General features: G+C 35.9%; 1 protein-coding gene across 3 annotated transcripts in view; it reads left to right on the top strand.

Annotated features, from left to right (window-relative positions):
• KAT6A (lysine acetyltransferase 6A) overlaps positions 1-15,947 on the top strand; it is a 102,331-nt gene that overhangs the window by 44,471 nt on the left and 41,913 nt on the right. For 2 of the 3 annotated variants that reach the window (XM_054565962.1, XM_054565961.1), the window contains 4 exons: positions 8,547-8,655; positions 12,603-12,718; positions 13,326-13,407; positions 15,648-15,783. In XM_054565962.1, coding sequence (XP_054421937.1) covers positions 8,547-8,655; positions 12,603-12,718; positions 13,326-13,407; positions 15,648-15,783 — 443 coding nt within the window. The remainder of the gene's footprint in view (positions 1-8,546; positions 8,656-12,602; positions 12,719-13,325; positions 13,408-15,647; positions 15,784-15,947) is intronic. The other variant, XM_054565963.1, reaches the window with a different exon arrangement.

Genomic DNA, 15,947 nt, shown 5'->3' on the forward strand with positions numbered 1-15,947 from the left:
TTATCCCTCAGAAGTAGTTGCAGATTAACCATTATTTTGCTATATCTAATAATGTAAATTATGGTAAGTTAATTTGAATTATGGCACTGTTTCTCCTGTGCCCTGTAGCTTTTTATGATAACGTAGGTTTCTCCATCTTTTCCATGACTGCCAGTTATACAGGATTCTTTTTGTCTGAACCCTGAACAGTTTCGTTGTTTTTTAACCAGACTGCTGAAGTAATATAATGTACTGATCTGTGAAAGTAGTACCATTAGTCTACCACTAGTAGATCATTACATTGAGTTATGTCCATATCCTCCTAAGTAGAGCAACTTTCCCATACTCTTATCCCTCTTTTTAAAAGGAGCAGAGAGACACTCAGGAAGAGTTGATACATTATGTGATCTTCACAGCTTCTAAGATGATTGTTATTCCTTCATTAAGTAAATTCTTGTGATAATAAGTTCTTCCCATCTACTAATACCATGATCTTTGCTTTTGGCGGGGGGGCTGTCATTTACCAATACTCTTTTCTTTAAAACTTTAGAAAACGTTCTGCAAATCTTTCCATTCTCATCTTGGGAACAGTCATTATGTTTGTTGACTTGAACACATTTATGTGATTCTTTTAAAATCATGTTTTCCCAGCTTTTTGACTTCCTAACTTTATTGTCTTCAACTTTACTTTCTTCTGCACTCAGCTAGAATGTAAACTATGAAAGTGGGCCTTGGTCTGCTTTTTTACCACTGTACCCTCAAGTGTCTAGAATAGTGCTTACTAAACTTTAAAGAATTCATGCACCTTTGCCATTTGGGTTTTTAAATTAGCTAAAACTTTTTACTTGGGAAATTATAAACTCTTAAAGTTCCTTTGCTGACCGCAATCCCCATTCCTCCTACTTTTCCAATTCTTTTACTTCCTGCTGGAACTTTATTTCCAATTCTTCAGGATTTCTATGGTACCTTAAGTTCTTATACTTTCAATTTGTCAGCCCCTTCTGCTTATGATGTCCTCAACTCTGTGGCCAACCGTTTTAGAAATCTTTGTGTTTTAGTGGACCTTACCCTTTGGCTTATCTTTGCAGTCTGTAGTTCTCTGATTTTGTCAAACCAAGATTTCAGAGGTGTTTAGGAAGCTTGTATAACCATTTTTATTGGAAATAATACAAATTGATTCTTTTGGATCTTGGTTTTGTGGTTAGGGTTGATTGACAGTTTTATTTTCCAGCACTAATTGATTCCCTATCACCTTCCACGTAGAGGCTTCCAGACTTTTTCGGCTCTCTGTAGATGGCCAAACCCATACCTATCTACTTTTCTTTAAGCAGGTAACATTGCTTTCTATCTATTTTAGTGAAAAGATAGAGGCCATTCTGCAGGGACTCCATCAACTTTTCTCGTGTTTTGAATTTATTTTCCATGTTAATACATACTTTTCTGATTCTTTCTTCCCCGAGGAATGTGTATCTAGTTTCCATTTTGATACGAGGATGGTTTTTGTTATTTCTCTTCTTGGACCCAGCCAATCTCACCTCACTGTTTTCTCAGTCAGCTGTCACTTTCCCATGGCCTATCTAACCAATCCCCTGCCCCACTTTCAGTAGGTGATTTTACTTCCTAGTTTCTAGAATTAATGAAGATACCAGAAATTAGCACCCTCAACTTTCCCGTTTCTACTATTCCATCTACAGACAGTGTGTATCTATATCACTATACTACTAAGGCCAGTCCCTTTACCCATGCTTCAGAACTTATCCTCTTTTGGGAAGAGGGGTGGTGGAGGTGGTAAAGCAGTAAAGGTGGTAGAGGAGTCAAAGTGGCCAACTATATGGTGATGGAAGATGATTTGACTTTGGGTGGTGGGCACATAATGCACTGTTGAAGATCATGTATCATAGAAATGTACACTTGAAACCTATAAAATCTTTTTTTTTAATATTTATCACCTCAACTTATTTTTATTGTTATTTTAAACATATCCCAAGAATGTTTTTAGTCCTCCCTCCCCCACCCCCCCCAAGTGTCTTAAGTTAATAGCAGAGTATACCTCCTGTCGGCCTGTTTCTCTATCATTTTTTCTGGGGAAGCTCCTCCATGGGATTCCACCTTCCTTGACGGTGGAATCCCATGGAGGAGAAAGCAGCAACACCTCCCTTCATTCATTATTTCCATCAGAGAGGCTGCCAGATTTGGTGAAAAATTAAATCGCTGGCAGAAGAAACAACTATCAAGCAACTGGGTAGCTGGATTACTCTGCCACCTAAATTTTTGTAGAAGTTCAAGAAGCAGTGATCTTCAAAGAGTTTAACTTTTCTCACATCCTATGAATCTCTATTCTGCCCATGAAATGTATACCAGGCCTTGCTGCTGCAGAGGCAGCAGGCAAGTTTAAGTTCATGTGTACAAAATGCCAATGGAAACCTCAATAACCTGAATGTTCTTGGAGAGGCGAGAAGTGGGTAAAGGTTATTCCCAGTGGGCAATATTCCAATCATAAAACCTATAAAATCTTATTAACCAGTGTCATCCCAATATAGTTAACAAAATCATCCTTGAAAAAATAAAATTAAAGAAAAAGTTCATCCTCTTTAAACCAGTGTTATCCAATAGACCTTTCTGTAATGATGGAATTGTTCTGTATTTTTATGTTGAATACTTTAGCCACTAGCCACATGTGACTATTGAATATTAGAAATGTAGCTAGTGTGACAGGAATTAATTTAACTTAATTTTATTTTAAATTCAACTAGTTACATGTTGTAGTGCCTACTGAATTGAACAGTGCATCTCTAAACCTTACTACATATATTCCTGTTATTTCTTGTTTTTGAATCTCTTACCATATGTCTTCTCTTCCATATTTTAAATAGGTTTAGCCTTCCTCATCTTAAATACCTTGAACACATCAAAACTCTTTGCCATTTCTTTTCTGCTATCTCCTGTTTGGTCTCTGTCCCTTCATGGCATTTTGTTGGTTTCTGACTTTAATTTTTATTTTCTCACTGAAAAGGGTGTACTTTTAGTGAGGTTTCCAACTATTTCTCAGCTGTAGAATCCACTAGATACTTTTATCTTCCCAACATTATTGATTCCTCTCTGCTTCTTGAAATTCTTGTGTTATCACTTCTCTTGGTTCTGTTTTCTTTCACACTGGTCCTTTCTGGTCTTCTTACTTGCCCCTCACCTGTTGTTTCTAAATGTTGATATTTCTCTATCTCAGACTTCATTTCAGTTCTCCACTCCCCTCCTGTTACTCTCAACTGTGTTCTACCCACTCCACCTTCTCAGTGGGTGCTAGCAGTTATCACCTGCAAGTTGGTGTCTTTTAAATCTGTCTCTAGTCTATTCCCTATCCGAAGGCCAAACTCCAATGTCCAGATCATCATTGGTATTTCTGGTAGAATATTCCAAAGGTACCACAGTCCTACACTATAGATGTTTATTAATTTAAATTTAACTTTCTAACCAAAATATACATACAGAAAAGCAAACAGATTGTAAGTCTATGCCTTAATTATTAATTATTACCTAATTAACATATCTGAAACCACTATCCAAGTCAAGAAAAAAAGTTACCAGCACTTCTTAAGTTTCTTATTTACTACCTCTTCCTTTCTCCCTAAAGTAACCACTATCCTTATTTATAACAACATAGAACTAGTTTTGAACTTTATATAAATAAAGTGATAAAGTCTATAGGGATGGGCAAAAGTTGGTTTATATTTGTGAATACGTGCAACAGTTTGTTCTTGTTATTTATTAATTATTGTGTTATCCTCTGTACAAACAGTTGTAAACCTACTTTTGCCCACCCTATATATTCTTTTGTGTCTGTTCTGTTTACTATTTTTTAAGTATGTTTTATTGATTATGCTGTTACAGTTGTCCCATTTCTTTTTCTCCCCTTTCTCCCCTTCCACCCTATTCCCCTCTCCCTCCAGGAATCCCTGTTAGTTCGTGTCTGTGGGTCATACACATAAGTTCTTTGTCTTCTCCATTTCCTATTTTATTCTTAACTACCCAACCCCCTACCTCCCGCCCGTCTATTTTGTACCTACCAATTATGCTTCTTACTCCCTGTACCTTTCCCCCCAACTCTCTCCCTTCCTACTGATAACCCTCCATGTGCTCTCCATTTCTGTGATCCTGTTCCTGTTCTCATTGTTTGCTTAGTTTATTTTTGTTTGAGGTTCAATTTCTGATAGTTGTGAGTTTGTTGTCATTTTACTGTTCATAGTTTTGATCTACTTTTTCTTCAATAAGCCCCTTCAACATTTCATATAATAAGGGCTTGGTGATGATGAACTCCTTTAACTTGACCTTATCTGGGAAGCACTTTATCTGCCCTTTCATTCTAAATGACAGCTTTGCTGGAGAGAGTAATTTTGGATGTAGGTCCTTGCCTTTCATGACTTTGAATACTTATTTCCAGCCCCTTCTTGCCTGTGAGGTTTCTTTTGAGAAATCAGCTGATAAGCTTAATGGGAACTCCTTTGTATGTAACTGTCTTGCTACTTTTAAGATTCTCTCCTTATCTTTAATCTTTGATAGTTTACTTGTGATGTGTTTTGGTGTGTTCCTCCTTGGGTTCAATTTCTTTGGGACCCTATGAGCTTCCTGGACTTGCATGTCTATTTCCTCAGCCAGATTGGGGAACTTTTCCTTCATAATTTTTTCAAGTAAGTTTTCAATTTCTTGGTCTTTCTCTTCTCCTTTTGGCATCCCTATGATTCAAATGTTGGAACATTTAAAGTTGTCCCAGAGGCTCCTAAGCCTCTCCTTACTTTTTTGAATTCTTGTTTCTTCATTCTGTTCTGGTTGAATGTTTATTTCTTCCTTCTGTTCCAAATCTTTGAATAAGTCCCGGTTTCTTTCCCTTCACTGTTGGTTTCCTATATATCTTTATTTCACTTTGTATAGTCTTCACTTCTTCCTTTATTTGGTAGCCATATTCAATCATTTCTGTGAATATCCTGATTCTCAGTGTTTTGAACTGTGTATCTGATAGGTTGGTTATCTCTTCCTTGCTTAGTTTTTTTTCTGGAGTTTTGATCTATTCTTTCATTTGGGCCATGTTCTTTGTGTCAGCACACCTGTTATGTTGTAAGGGGTGGAGCCTTAGGTATTAACCAAGGTAGGGCAGCCTACTTTGTTACACTTACCCCTCTTTCAGTCACTTTCTCTGCTACCCACATGCGAGTTGTGCCCTTCTGGTGCTGATTCCAGGGTGGGTGGGCTTGTGTATGTTCTAGGATCCCACAGTACCCTCTAACAGACTCTCCTTTGAGACTGGTGGTTTCTCCCGATGCCGCAACCCCACAAGTTTTTACAGCCCAGAGATTTTGAAGCTTTCTTTCCTGGCACTGGAATCATGGGTTGCTCAGTCTCTCGCTCCCCAGTTGTTCCTCCCAGCTTATCTGCATGCAAATGTGGGACTGCTTGGTCCGCCAGCTGCTGACTTTCTGTGTGTCCTCTCCACACCGGCTGCTTATCTCCCCCCTCCTACTGGTCTGGATGAGTGTTTCTTCTTTAACTCCTTTGTTGTCAGATTTCCACGCAGTTCAATTTCCTGGCAGTTCTGGTTGTTTTTTGGTCTTTAATTGGCTGGTATCCTTCTTTTGGTTGTGCGAGGAAACGAAGCATTATCTACCTACACCTCCATCTTGGCTAGAGCTCTATTCACTATTGTTTGTGATATATATCCATGTTATTGACTGTAATATATTTTCATTACTGTTTAATATTCTATTATATGGCTATAACACAATTTATGTGTGCAAACCATTGTTAGTTATTTGGGTAAATTTTGAGTAAATTTTGTTAGGAATAATGCTTCTCTGATCATTGTTATGTATGATTTATTGTTTTGTGTGTAAGCCATTTATTGGGGTATGTAGCTAGGAGTGAAAGTGCTGGTTCATATGGCATGCCTATGTTTAGTTTTAGTAGATAATGTTATATAGATTTCAGAGTGTTTTTTTCAATTTACATTCCAGTTAGCACAGTGTAAGAGAGTTCCTGTTGTTTCACTTAATTATCAACACTTACTATTGTCAGTCTTCACAATTTTAGCCATTCTTAAAGATCTACGTCCTTGATGGCTAATGAAGTTGAGCATCTTTTCTTGTGTTTATTGGCCATTTATGTATTATTCATGCATTTGCTGTTGTAGATTACTGGTCAAAGTCTTTTGCCTACTTTTCTATAGAGTTGTCTGTCTTTTCCTTAATGATATATAAGAATTTTTAAAATGTTCTGGATATGAGTTATTTATTACATATGTTATTAATATCTTTCATTCTGTAACTTTACTTTTCACATCTTTAATGGTGCCTTTCTAAGTTTTCCATCTTCCTTACTGTGTTCCCCACCCCAAATAGAACTGCCAGATTCTGCCAGTTCTGTCTTTTAAATATCTCTTATTTCTCATCTCCATTCCTTTTATCAGTGTCTTAATACAAGCCCTTGTTACTTATGGCCTGTTTTATAGATCATATTCCTTCTAATCAATTTCCAGTTGCTTTATAGAGTTAACTTTTCTAAAATTTAAATCTTGGTCATATCATTTTCTGCTTAAAATCTTCTCATGGTACTTAAAGGTTATAATATAAAGGTCAAACCTCATGAACTTGCTTCTGCCTTTTCTCTAGACCTTCTTTAGAGTTTACTTCAAGTTTCGACTCCTGGGTGAAGTCTTTCCTGACTTCACTCCTTGGTTCTTTTCTATATTCTTTTTAAAAGAAAGAAATGTGATGGTCTTTACCACAGCCACAGTTATTAAGACTACTTCCAGCTGTTTATTTCTAAATCTCTTGGCGGAGCAATACTATTAGTTTACTTGTGTTGGACATTGCTATATTGGTGTACCATCCAACTCTCTCACAGATCCGTTTCTTTTTCAGGCTTTTCCCTCTGCCAGTCACTTACATATTGGTATTCTGACCTTAGCTCTCTTCTTGCCATCTATTCTCTATGGACAAACTCATCAACTCTGATGCCCTTAATGTTGTTTTGTATGACTTCTAAATTTTTATTTCCAGACCAACCTTTCCCTTGAACTCCAGATGTCTATATTGTAATGTCCATGGATATTGCTACATGGATGTGTAGGCATTTTAAGCTCAGTAAGTCCCAGACTCAAAGCTCTTCTCCCCAACTCCCTAAACCTGATTCTGTATTTTCTTTGAACACCCCCATCAGGTGGGCCTGCTTGTCAAATACTTCCAGAACAACTTAAGTCTGTGAAGCCTTCCCCTACTTGATCACTTCCTCCTTTGTTTCCCATTTTAATACTTCTATCAAACATTTTATCTGCCCCCCCACAGTAGACTAAAAGCATCTTGAAGGCTTTATATTGGTATTCTGCACAAATGCCTGAGAGTGCTTCCAGACTAAACATACCTGAAATCAAACTTATCATCTCCTTGCTTTCCTTGTAATTTTCTTAAAATGACTTAACTTTGACAGTTGATGGTGTTACCATCTTTTCCATTAAATTAATCATGTTTAACTCATTTCTTTCTCTGTCAACTTCTGCAAGTAGTTGGTTTCTAAGTCTATGACTATTTTTTCTATTTCATTAGCTTTGATCAGGCTCTTATCTTCTCTTCACCAGACTGTTATAACCACTATTTAATGTTCTACCTCTCTTTAGATTTTTCTCCCCATATGTCTTTCATATTGCTACTGGAATTATTTTTCTCAAATACAGGTGATCATCTCTTGGTTTTGTAACCTTCTGTTCTTTTCCTGCAGAATAAAATCCAACTTATTTACATAACATTCAGTGGCAGTCTCCAGAACTGATCTTGCACCCCACCCTAGTGCCCCCAAGCTTATCACAGAAACCATATCCTTTAGGTACTGGTCTTAGCAGCCTGCGCGCCCAAATTAATCTCATTTATACTACCTGTATTACCTTTTTCTTCATCTTTGGGGGGTGGAGTGGAAAAGACGGTGCTGTAGACAGAGGAATGTAGAAACCTAGGTTTAAATCTGCTTTTAATAATTATTACCTAATGTCCTTGAAAAAGCTTCTTAAGATTCAATAACATAGTATTTGCAGTTGGTACACGTTGTCTTCTTCCTCTTTCAACCCTATCCTTCTCCAAATCATAATTAGAATTTATCTTTCTCATTTGTACAGAGTCCTGCTACTGTTTCTCTCTTGCAGCACTTAATGTCTTCTGCCTTATATAATGCTTATTTGTATATATCTTACAACCTTTCTACTTTATCACATGCTTTTTAAGGACTGATATTGTGATTTATTGCACTTAATATAGTTGAATTTTTCAACCTTTGGTAAAGGATATGCTTTGTTTATACTATGTCATTTAGTTTCTAAGAAACCGACATGATGAGGATATGAATTTTTTGGACCAAGAACTACAAAGACTAGTTTGTAAAAACTCACCCTCTTAGAAGGAAAATCAGGAGAGTGATGCATTTGTCCTAAAGTTGCATGTAATAACTCTTTTAGGAATTCAAAACTATAATTTTAATGTCTTTAGATTAATACTAAGAAAAAGTACTATTGCCTGAGTAATTGTTTTTCTTTACAGCCGGTTGCTGAACCAATTCCCATCTGTAGTTTCTGTCTTGGTACAAAAGAACAAAACCGAGAAAAGAAGCCAGAGGAACTCATCTCCTGTGCTGACTGTGGCAACAGTGGTATGTGATCCCCTTTATTTTTTGCTATCAGGCAAGAGGAAGTATATAAGTTTGTATTCTTGATCATATTTTAATTTGGTCATAGTTTTAGGTAACTTAGATGAGCTTTTAGACAAGGGAGGGATTTAAATGTACAGTTGAAATGTTTTATACAGTTAATTTAAATCAGATTTCAGGTTTTTATTCTTTAAGTAAAAAGCTTTTTCCATAGCTTTTTTCCCCCTGTTGATCTTTATATTTCACTATCAAACATCTGTTCAAATTATAGCAATCAGTTGGAAGTTACTGCTGGGTTTTTTTTTCCCCCCACATGATCACTACTTATCTTTCTTGATTTATGCCTCAGGCTGAATAGAACCAGGATGATAACAGATTTGTTTTTCTTGATAGAAACTTGCATTTGTCACTTTGGGAAATAGTGTTGACACTGCATTTTAGTGAGCTGTGTGAAATTCTGGACTTTAAAACAGATTTTGTGAAGAGTCTCCTAGTTTGTCAATTCCAGAGATATTCTTGGTCTACATTTTAAGAACTTTCAAGGCTTTGCAGGACGGCAAAAATCAGCCTTATCTATGATCATTGGCTTAATTTTCAGTGTCTTATATTTGTTTCAGAAATCAGAAAACACACTAGGTACTTCAAGTGGAAAGGAATTTAATGGTACAATCAGGTATTTGTGAAACTGTTAGGAGGGCTGAAAGATGAAAGCTCTAGACTGGGCTTTAAGGACTGACTGATTCCTGGGATGAAGCAGAGAATTGACCCACCAAGGGAATCACTATACCTGCCTCCATGTGAAAGAGGTGGAAGTGAGAGGCTACTGTGGAAATTGAATTTTGTAGTAGGATACGGAAATGTTGAATTTGGCCATCGTCAGAATTTCCTGTGTTGCCACGCAGGTGTGTTTTCATGACTTCGCTTATCATTAAAAAACAGTCAGTGGAAGATGGTCTTTGCTTCATTTCTGCCTTTCAAAACTCACTCAACACATTTGGTTAGTAGAACTTATATCTAAAGCCTAGTCACAAAAGAGTCTGGGAAGCATAGTTTTTAGCCATTCCGTTTTTATGGATAAGAAGGCATTAGAAGAAGGTGAGAAGATACCTTGAATAGTAGGTGACCATATCCAGCATAGTATCACAAACCAAAATGCACTCTGGATGGATTTCACAGTTAAACATAAGCCACAAAAGATAAGGTTAAAATATAGTGATGTGCCATACAATGCAGTGATTGTCAAACTATATTTTAGTAATGGAACCCTTCAGAAGTCTTATGGGAACCAAATATAAGAAACAGATAAAAATGTATCTGCTGTAGGTGATGTGGGAATGAAGTAGAGCTGAGGTGGGTGGGAGGAGGGTTGTATTATAGCCCTGCCTTCTAAGAAGCATTATATTTGACATGGTCTGTAAGTTTCTGTAAGATAGGGAAGAATGCGGTTTGAAAACTTACTGTAGAAGGGACTTTTAAAGAACTAGTAGAATAAATGTTAGTTATCTATTGCTGTAGAAAAAATTACTCCAAAACTTAGAAGCTAAAAGCAGTAACAAACTTCAAAAAAATTTTTATGTTATTTTTGTGGGTAAGGAATTTGGGCATGGCTTACCTGGGTGGATTTGACTTGAGACCTTTCATGAGGTGGTAATCAAGATTTCAGCTGGTGCTTCAGTCATCTGACGGCTTCCTTGATGGATCACTTAACTGGCTATCAAGTTAATGCTGCCCGTTAACAGGAGGTCTTAGTTCTTTGCCGTGTGGACCTCTTCATAGGCTATGTACATGTCCATGACATGGCAGCTGGGTTGCCCCAAGCAGGGGTCTAAGAGAGTGAGCGAGCAAGGTGGAATCCGCAGTATCTTTTACAACCTTGCCTTAGGACTCACACTCTGTCGTTTCAGCAGCATCCTCTTGGTTACACAGATCAGCCATGTTTGTTGTGAAAGTGCAGTAGAAAAGACTGTGAATTGACATTCTAGACAGGAGGCAAGAATAGACTGGAGGGCAACTTAGAGCCCGGCTATCACACTAACAAAGGAAGAAAAGTATGGATATAGTCAAATATATGGAATCTGATAATTTTTTCAAATTGAGAACTAAACTTATCCAAATTTTTTTTAAGAGCAAGAATTGTTTGGAGAAATAATTGCATTAAATATGACAAAAACTCAAAAGCTATAAAGTATAAAGAATGTTTACAGTTCTGAGCACAAAGTCCAAGGGACAGAGCCTATGAACAGTCTATATGAGAGAAAGTTAATAGTTTAGCATATAAAAAATGTTTTATCAAATAATAATAACAGGAATGCATACCAAAGCAGCAGGGAAGTATCAATTCATATCTGTTATAATAATAAAACTTGGATTATAAGAGAGCCCAAACCTAGAGCTAATGAAATTGTGATAAAACCTTTGAACTTTGGTGGTGACACTGGATATATCATAGGGTTGGAACACGTTTTGGCAGTGCATTTTTACCTTTCAAGCTATAAAAAAATAATTGTTTCATTTTCCTTACCAACCCCACTTTCAGGAATTTATCATAAGGTATTAATTTAAAAGAAGGAAAGACTGTAAACATGAAATAATTCATTTTAGTGTTCTTTTCTGGGTAATAGTCTAAGTATTTAATAATAAGGAAATGGTCAGGTGGATTATAGTGTATGAGCACAGTGGAATATAATCAGTTTAAGGAATATAAATTTAAAGTTTACTTGAATAAAATAATGAAGAAAAACAAAACAAAACTATATATAGTCTATAATTAAAACCATGAAAGTGCTTTTAGCTAGTTTAAAAAGGAAAAGTAGAATGTGAAATGGCTATTCTAGGATGATGAGATTTTTTACATCTCTTCTCCCATTTTCTTTTAATGTTAGTGATATTTTGATGATACACTTTTTATCACCTCATAGAAGAGGTTGTTATTTAGGCATTGAAAAGAGATGAGAGGAAATAATTTAACTAGTCTTTGTCTCACCAATAATAATAATAACAACAACAGCAACCACTACCACCAAATTTTAGAGGAAAGAGACAAATCTTTTCAGAGTTGAGGGCAAATTGGCTACTCTGAATTTTTTAAAAAAATACTTTAATTTTATTTTAGAGGGAGGGTTAGGGAGGGGTGAGATAGAGAAACATCGCTATAAGAGAGAAAACATGAATTGCTTGTCTTCTGCACACGCCCCACCTGGGGAATCAAACCCACAACCTAGGTATGTGCCCTGACCAAGAGTCAAACTGATGACCTTTCTGTGTACAGGACTATGCCCCAACGATCTGAGCCACACTGGCCAGGGCTCTGCTCTAAATTTTTGAGAATCAAATTGATATTAACTCTTGGAAGAGGAAACAGGTTTTTTTTTTTGTTAGTGTTTTGTTCACAGTAGAAAGAGTGGAAACATTTTAGTTTTAGCTTGAGTGCCTTAAACTATGAACAACAAACTCACTTTAAATTATGGGATTTTTTATTATAGATATAGTTTAGTTACAAAAGTAACACATTACTGTTAAAACATTGAGAGCACAGAAAGGTATAAAATGAAATATAAAATCCTTTAAAATGTGTGTAGCTCCATATCCTAGCATGTTATAATTGTAAGGTTTTTGCATATTCTTTTAGAAATGGCCTGGGCATATTATGTATTCATAAATATACAAGCATGCGTATACACCTAATGCTTTAATGTAGGCTTAATAAAAATTTGCAGTTTGTCAAGTTTTTAATAATCCACTTTGTAGGGTGTGTACTAAATTCTGTTTAGTGTTAATAAACCTGATTTGGAATTTAAGTACTAATGAGACATGTATGGCAAGCTTCCAAGAGAATCCTTTTTTCTTTGATATATGTTTTGATTTAAGATACTGATTTTTCCTACATTATTCCTTTAATATAATTACAAAATGATTGCTCATGACCTTTGTGAATTTTTCTCTCTTATTAGGTCACCCATCCTGTTTAAAGTTTTCCCCCGAACTAACGGTTAGAGTGAAGGCCTTACGGTGGCAGTGCATCGAGTGTAAAACCTGCAGTTCCTGTCGAGATCAAGGCAAAAATGCAGTGAGTATCTCCACTTCCCATTGTTAATATTTCATTTAGACATAGAATGTAGAACTGGTATTTCCCTCTCAGTGTGTTTGGTTATTTATTTTTTAGTCACTTGATCCAGCAAAATTTAGAACAGAACCCTCTTTAAATCATATATTATTAGTATATTTGCAAATGGAGACTTGGATTATTTCTAGGTAGTTTCTAAAGCACCATAATTATAAATTTGCAGAGAGACCGAACTGTTCTAAAATATTACTCTGAAATTGTTTGAGTAGTATAGAGGCATTTATTTAGGACTATTTGGTTAGTGTATTAATTACAAATTGTCCTTTTTTTATTGTTAAAACAAACTAAAGTTATTTTATATCTGATTATTGGATAAACTTGAAAGTAATGAAACTAGTTCTGATTAAAGATCAGGTGAAACAAAACCCAAAACTGTTTGCTAACCCAGACTATCCATTTACTCAGTTAATATAAATTAAGGAAACTTTTACTATTGTAATGACTCATCTCCTTTCTGAGATCGTTGAAACTTCCTAAGTTTTGTGAAGTCATGATTCTGATATGTTTCTGTTTCATAAGGTTAAGCAGAACTCTCCTTTCCCTTTTTTAGGATAACATGCTCTTTTGTGATTCCTGTGACCGAGGTTTTCACATGGAGTGTTGTGATCCACCGCTTACCCGGATGCCAAAAGGTGACAAATGCTTTCTGAAATCAAACTGGCATTGTAAATAGTCATGTTAGTGAAAGCACTTTTTATCTATTTTGTTAAAATGAGAGGGTAATTTGCATCTTTTTATTTGATGGTTGTATAAGTAGGAAGAAAGTTGTCACCTTAATGGTAGGGACAGTCTGTTTAGGCATCCTGACGTTCTTATGCAATATGGATTTATTATTACTCTCCTCTCTTTTCAGTATCTGAGCATCCATGGAGGATGAAGTGGTTCATTGATAAATATTTTCCAGTCCTGTAGCTAGAGGACAAAACACTTGTCTTATGTAATATTTCAAAACCTCTTTTTCTTTAAAGGAAGAAATGAAAACGTTTTAGGTCATGTTGATTGTATCATGGCTCATCACTTTTGAGGGATCTAGAGCTATTAGAGTCTCTGGTTTATTCAAAACCTACTGTTTTTTTAGAAAATAATTTACAAACAAGTGCCCAAATGTAACAGTACAGCTTAATGTTACTCCTGTTAGGATAATTGCCTGTTGTTTGGACTTCCATCTTATTATACACTTACAGTTTGTTTTTTTTAAAAAAAAATATATAGTTAGTGTCCTCTGCTTTGTCTTATCACAGATTTCATTTTCAACTCTGATTTTGTGATTTATAGGTTTATTAAGATGTTTATAGGATTTTTGATGTTTGTTTGGAAAAGTTTTTCTGTTGATAGAAAAGGAATCAACCTTAGTTATAGCCAAGTTATTCCACTTTAGGATCTTACTTGAGACCCTCTTATGCCACTCTGTTGATTGTTACCTTTAGAAAAGCCTTAAATTTATGTGTATTGGAAGATAAATACCCTCTTTCCTACCTTTTCCATTTACTTGAAATCTGGGCAAAAGGCCATCTGAGAATCCTTCAAGATAAGAAAGATTTTCTTAGGATTCTATTCCTATGTATTTAATGCCCACACACACAAAAAAAAACCCCGTTTTATAGCAGCTTAAAGCAGAAAACGTTTTATTTTAAGATAATTTCAGGCTTACAGAAAAATGGTAAAAATAGTGCAGAGACTTCTCATTGACACTTTAGCTAGCTTCCCCTATTGTTAACATTCTACAAAACCATAGTGCAATTATTGAAACCAGGAAACTAACAAACAGTGGTATGATATGATTGACCAATCTGCAGATCTTATTTGAATTTCTGGTGTGGAATCCAATCCAGAATCTCACATTACATTTAGTTGTCATATTTCCATAGTCTTTTCCAGACTGTTAATTCCTCAGACTTTGCCTTTCCTGACCTTGACACTTCTGAAGAGTATGTGTTGGTTAGGCATTTTGTAGAAAGTCCTTTCATTTTGGTTTGTCTCTTGCTTTATCCTGATTAGATTGAGGTTATGAAGTTTGACGAGAGTACCACAGAAGTAATGATGTGCCCTTGTCAGTGCATTGTAACAGGGTATACTGTACTTGTATGTCTCATTACTAGTAATGTTAATATTGATCACTTGATTACAGTGAAGAAACCTTAAAGTTATTCTTTTTCTGCTTTGCCCACTAACTTTAGCATCCATCAGTGTTTCTTGCTTGCACCAATTTTTACTGTGATGTTTGATGATAATCATTTTTCTATTTTCATCATTCCTGCTACATTTATTAACTGGAATTTTGTGGGGAAAAGCTACTCCTTTCTCTCATTTATTTGTTTAATTATATCATTATGGATTCACCACATTTATTTTATTCTGTGAGTTTTATCTCATTGCTGTGACCCTTTTATTGCTCACGTTGACCCAGATTTGACTACTGGGACCTCCTTCGTATTGGTTCCTGTGTCCTTTTGATATGCCTTCATCATCTTTTGAGCACTTCTCGATTTCCTGGCATCGCAAGATGTTCTAGGTTATCTTGTTTTTTCCTTTTTCCAGCCATTACTCAGTGGAATCCTGGATGCTTTTCTTGTATAGTGGTAATTAGAAACTAGTATCTGGGTGCTAGGTATAGAGCAGGGATTTTTAACTGAGGATAAGTGGATTTCAGCAATGTGTGGGCTTCAGATATTTGTGAATCTCTCTCAGTTTTTGTTGAATTTTGTGTGCATATGTGTTCATGTTTATTTTGGGGGGGGGGGGGCTTTTACCAAATTTTCAAATGTGAGTCCTTGACCTGAAAGAGGTTAAGAACTGTTGACTTAGGGTATCCAAATTCTTTCAGTGTATTTATATCGATTGTGCTTTTATATGGAATGCTCTTTCTGTATAGGCATGTGGATATGTCAAATATGTCGACCTAGGAAAAAAGGAAGAAAACTTCTACAGAAGAAGGCGGCACAGATAAAACGGCGCTATGCTAATCCAATTGGACGTCCAAAAAACAGGTTAAAGAAACAAAACACGGTGTAAGTTGTACTTGTGGCAAGGTGAGGGGAGAAAAGGATAGAGCCTTCTCTATAGTGTAGGATTCCCTTGTTTACTTTATGGAAAAAATTTCAATGGTTATAACTGGCACTTTTATGTAATAATAATGGCTAACATTTATTAATCCCTTAATAAAGTGCCAAGG

The sequence above is a fragment of the Pteronotus mesoamericanus genome, unplaced genomic scaffold (genome assembly GCF_021234165.1).
Source record: "Pteronotus mesoamericanus isolate MK-2021 breed Mesoamerican mustached bat unplaced genomic scaffold, CSHL_Meso_final contig_169, whole genome shotgun sequence".
Lineage (NCBI taxonomy): Eukaryota > Metazoa > Chordata > Mammalia > Chiroptera > Mormoopidae > Pteronotus > Pteronotus mesoamericanus.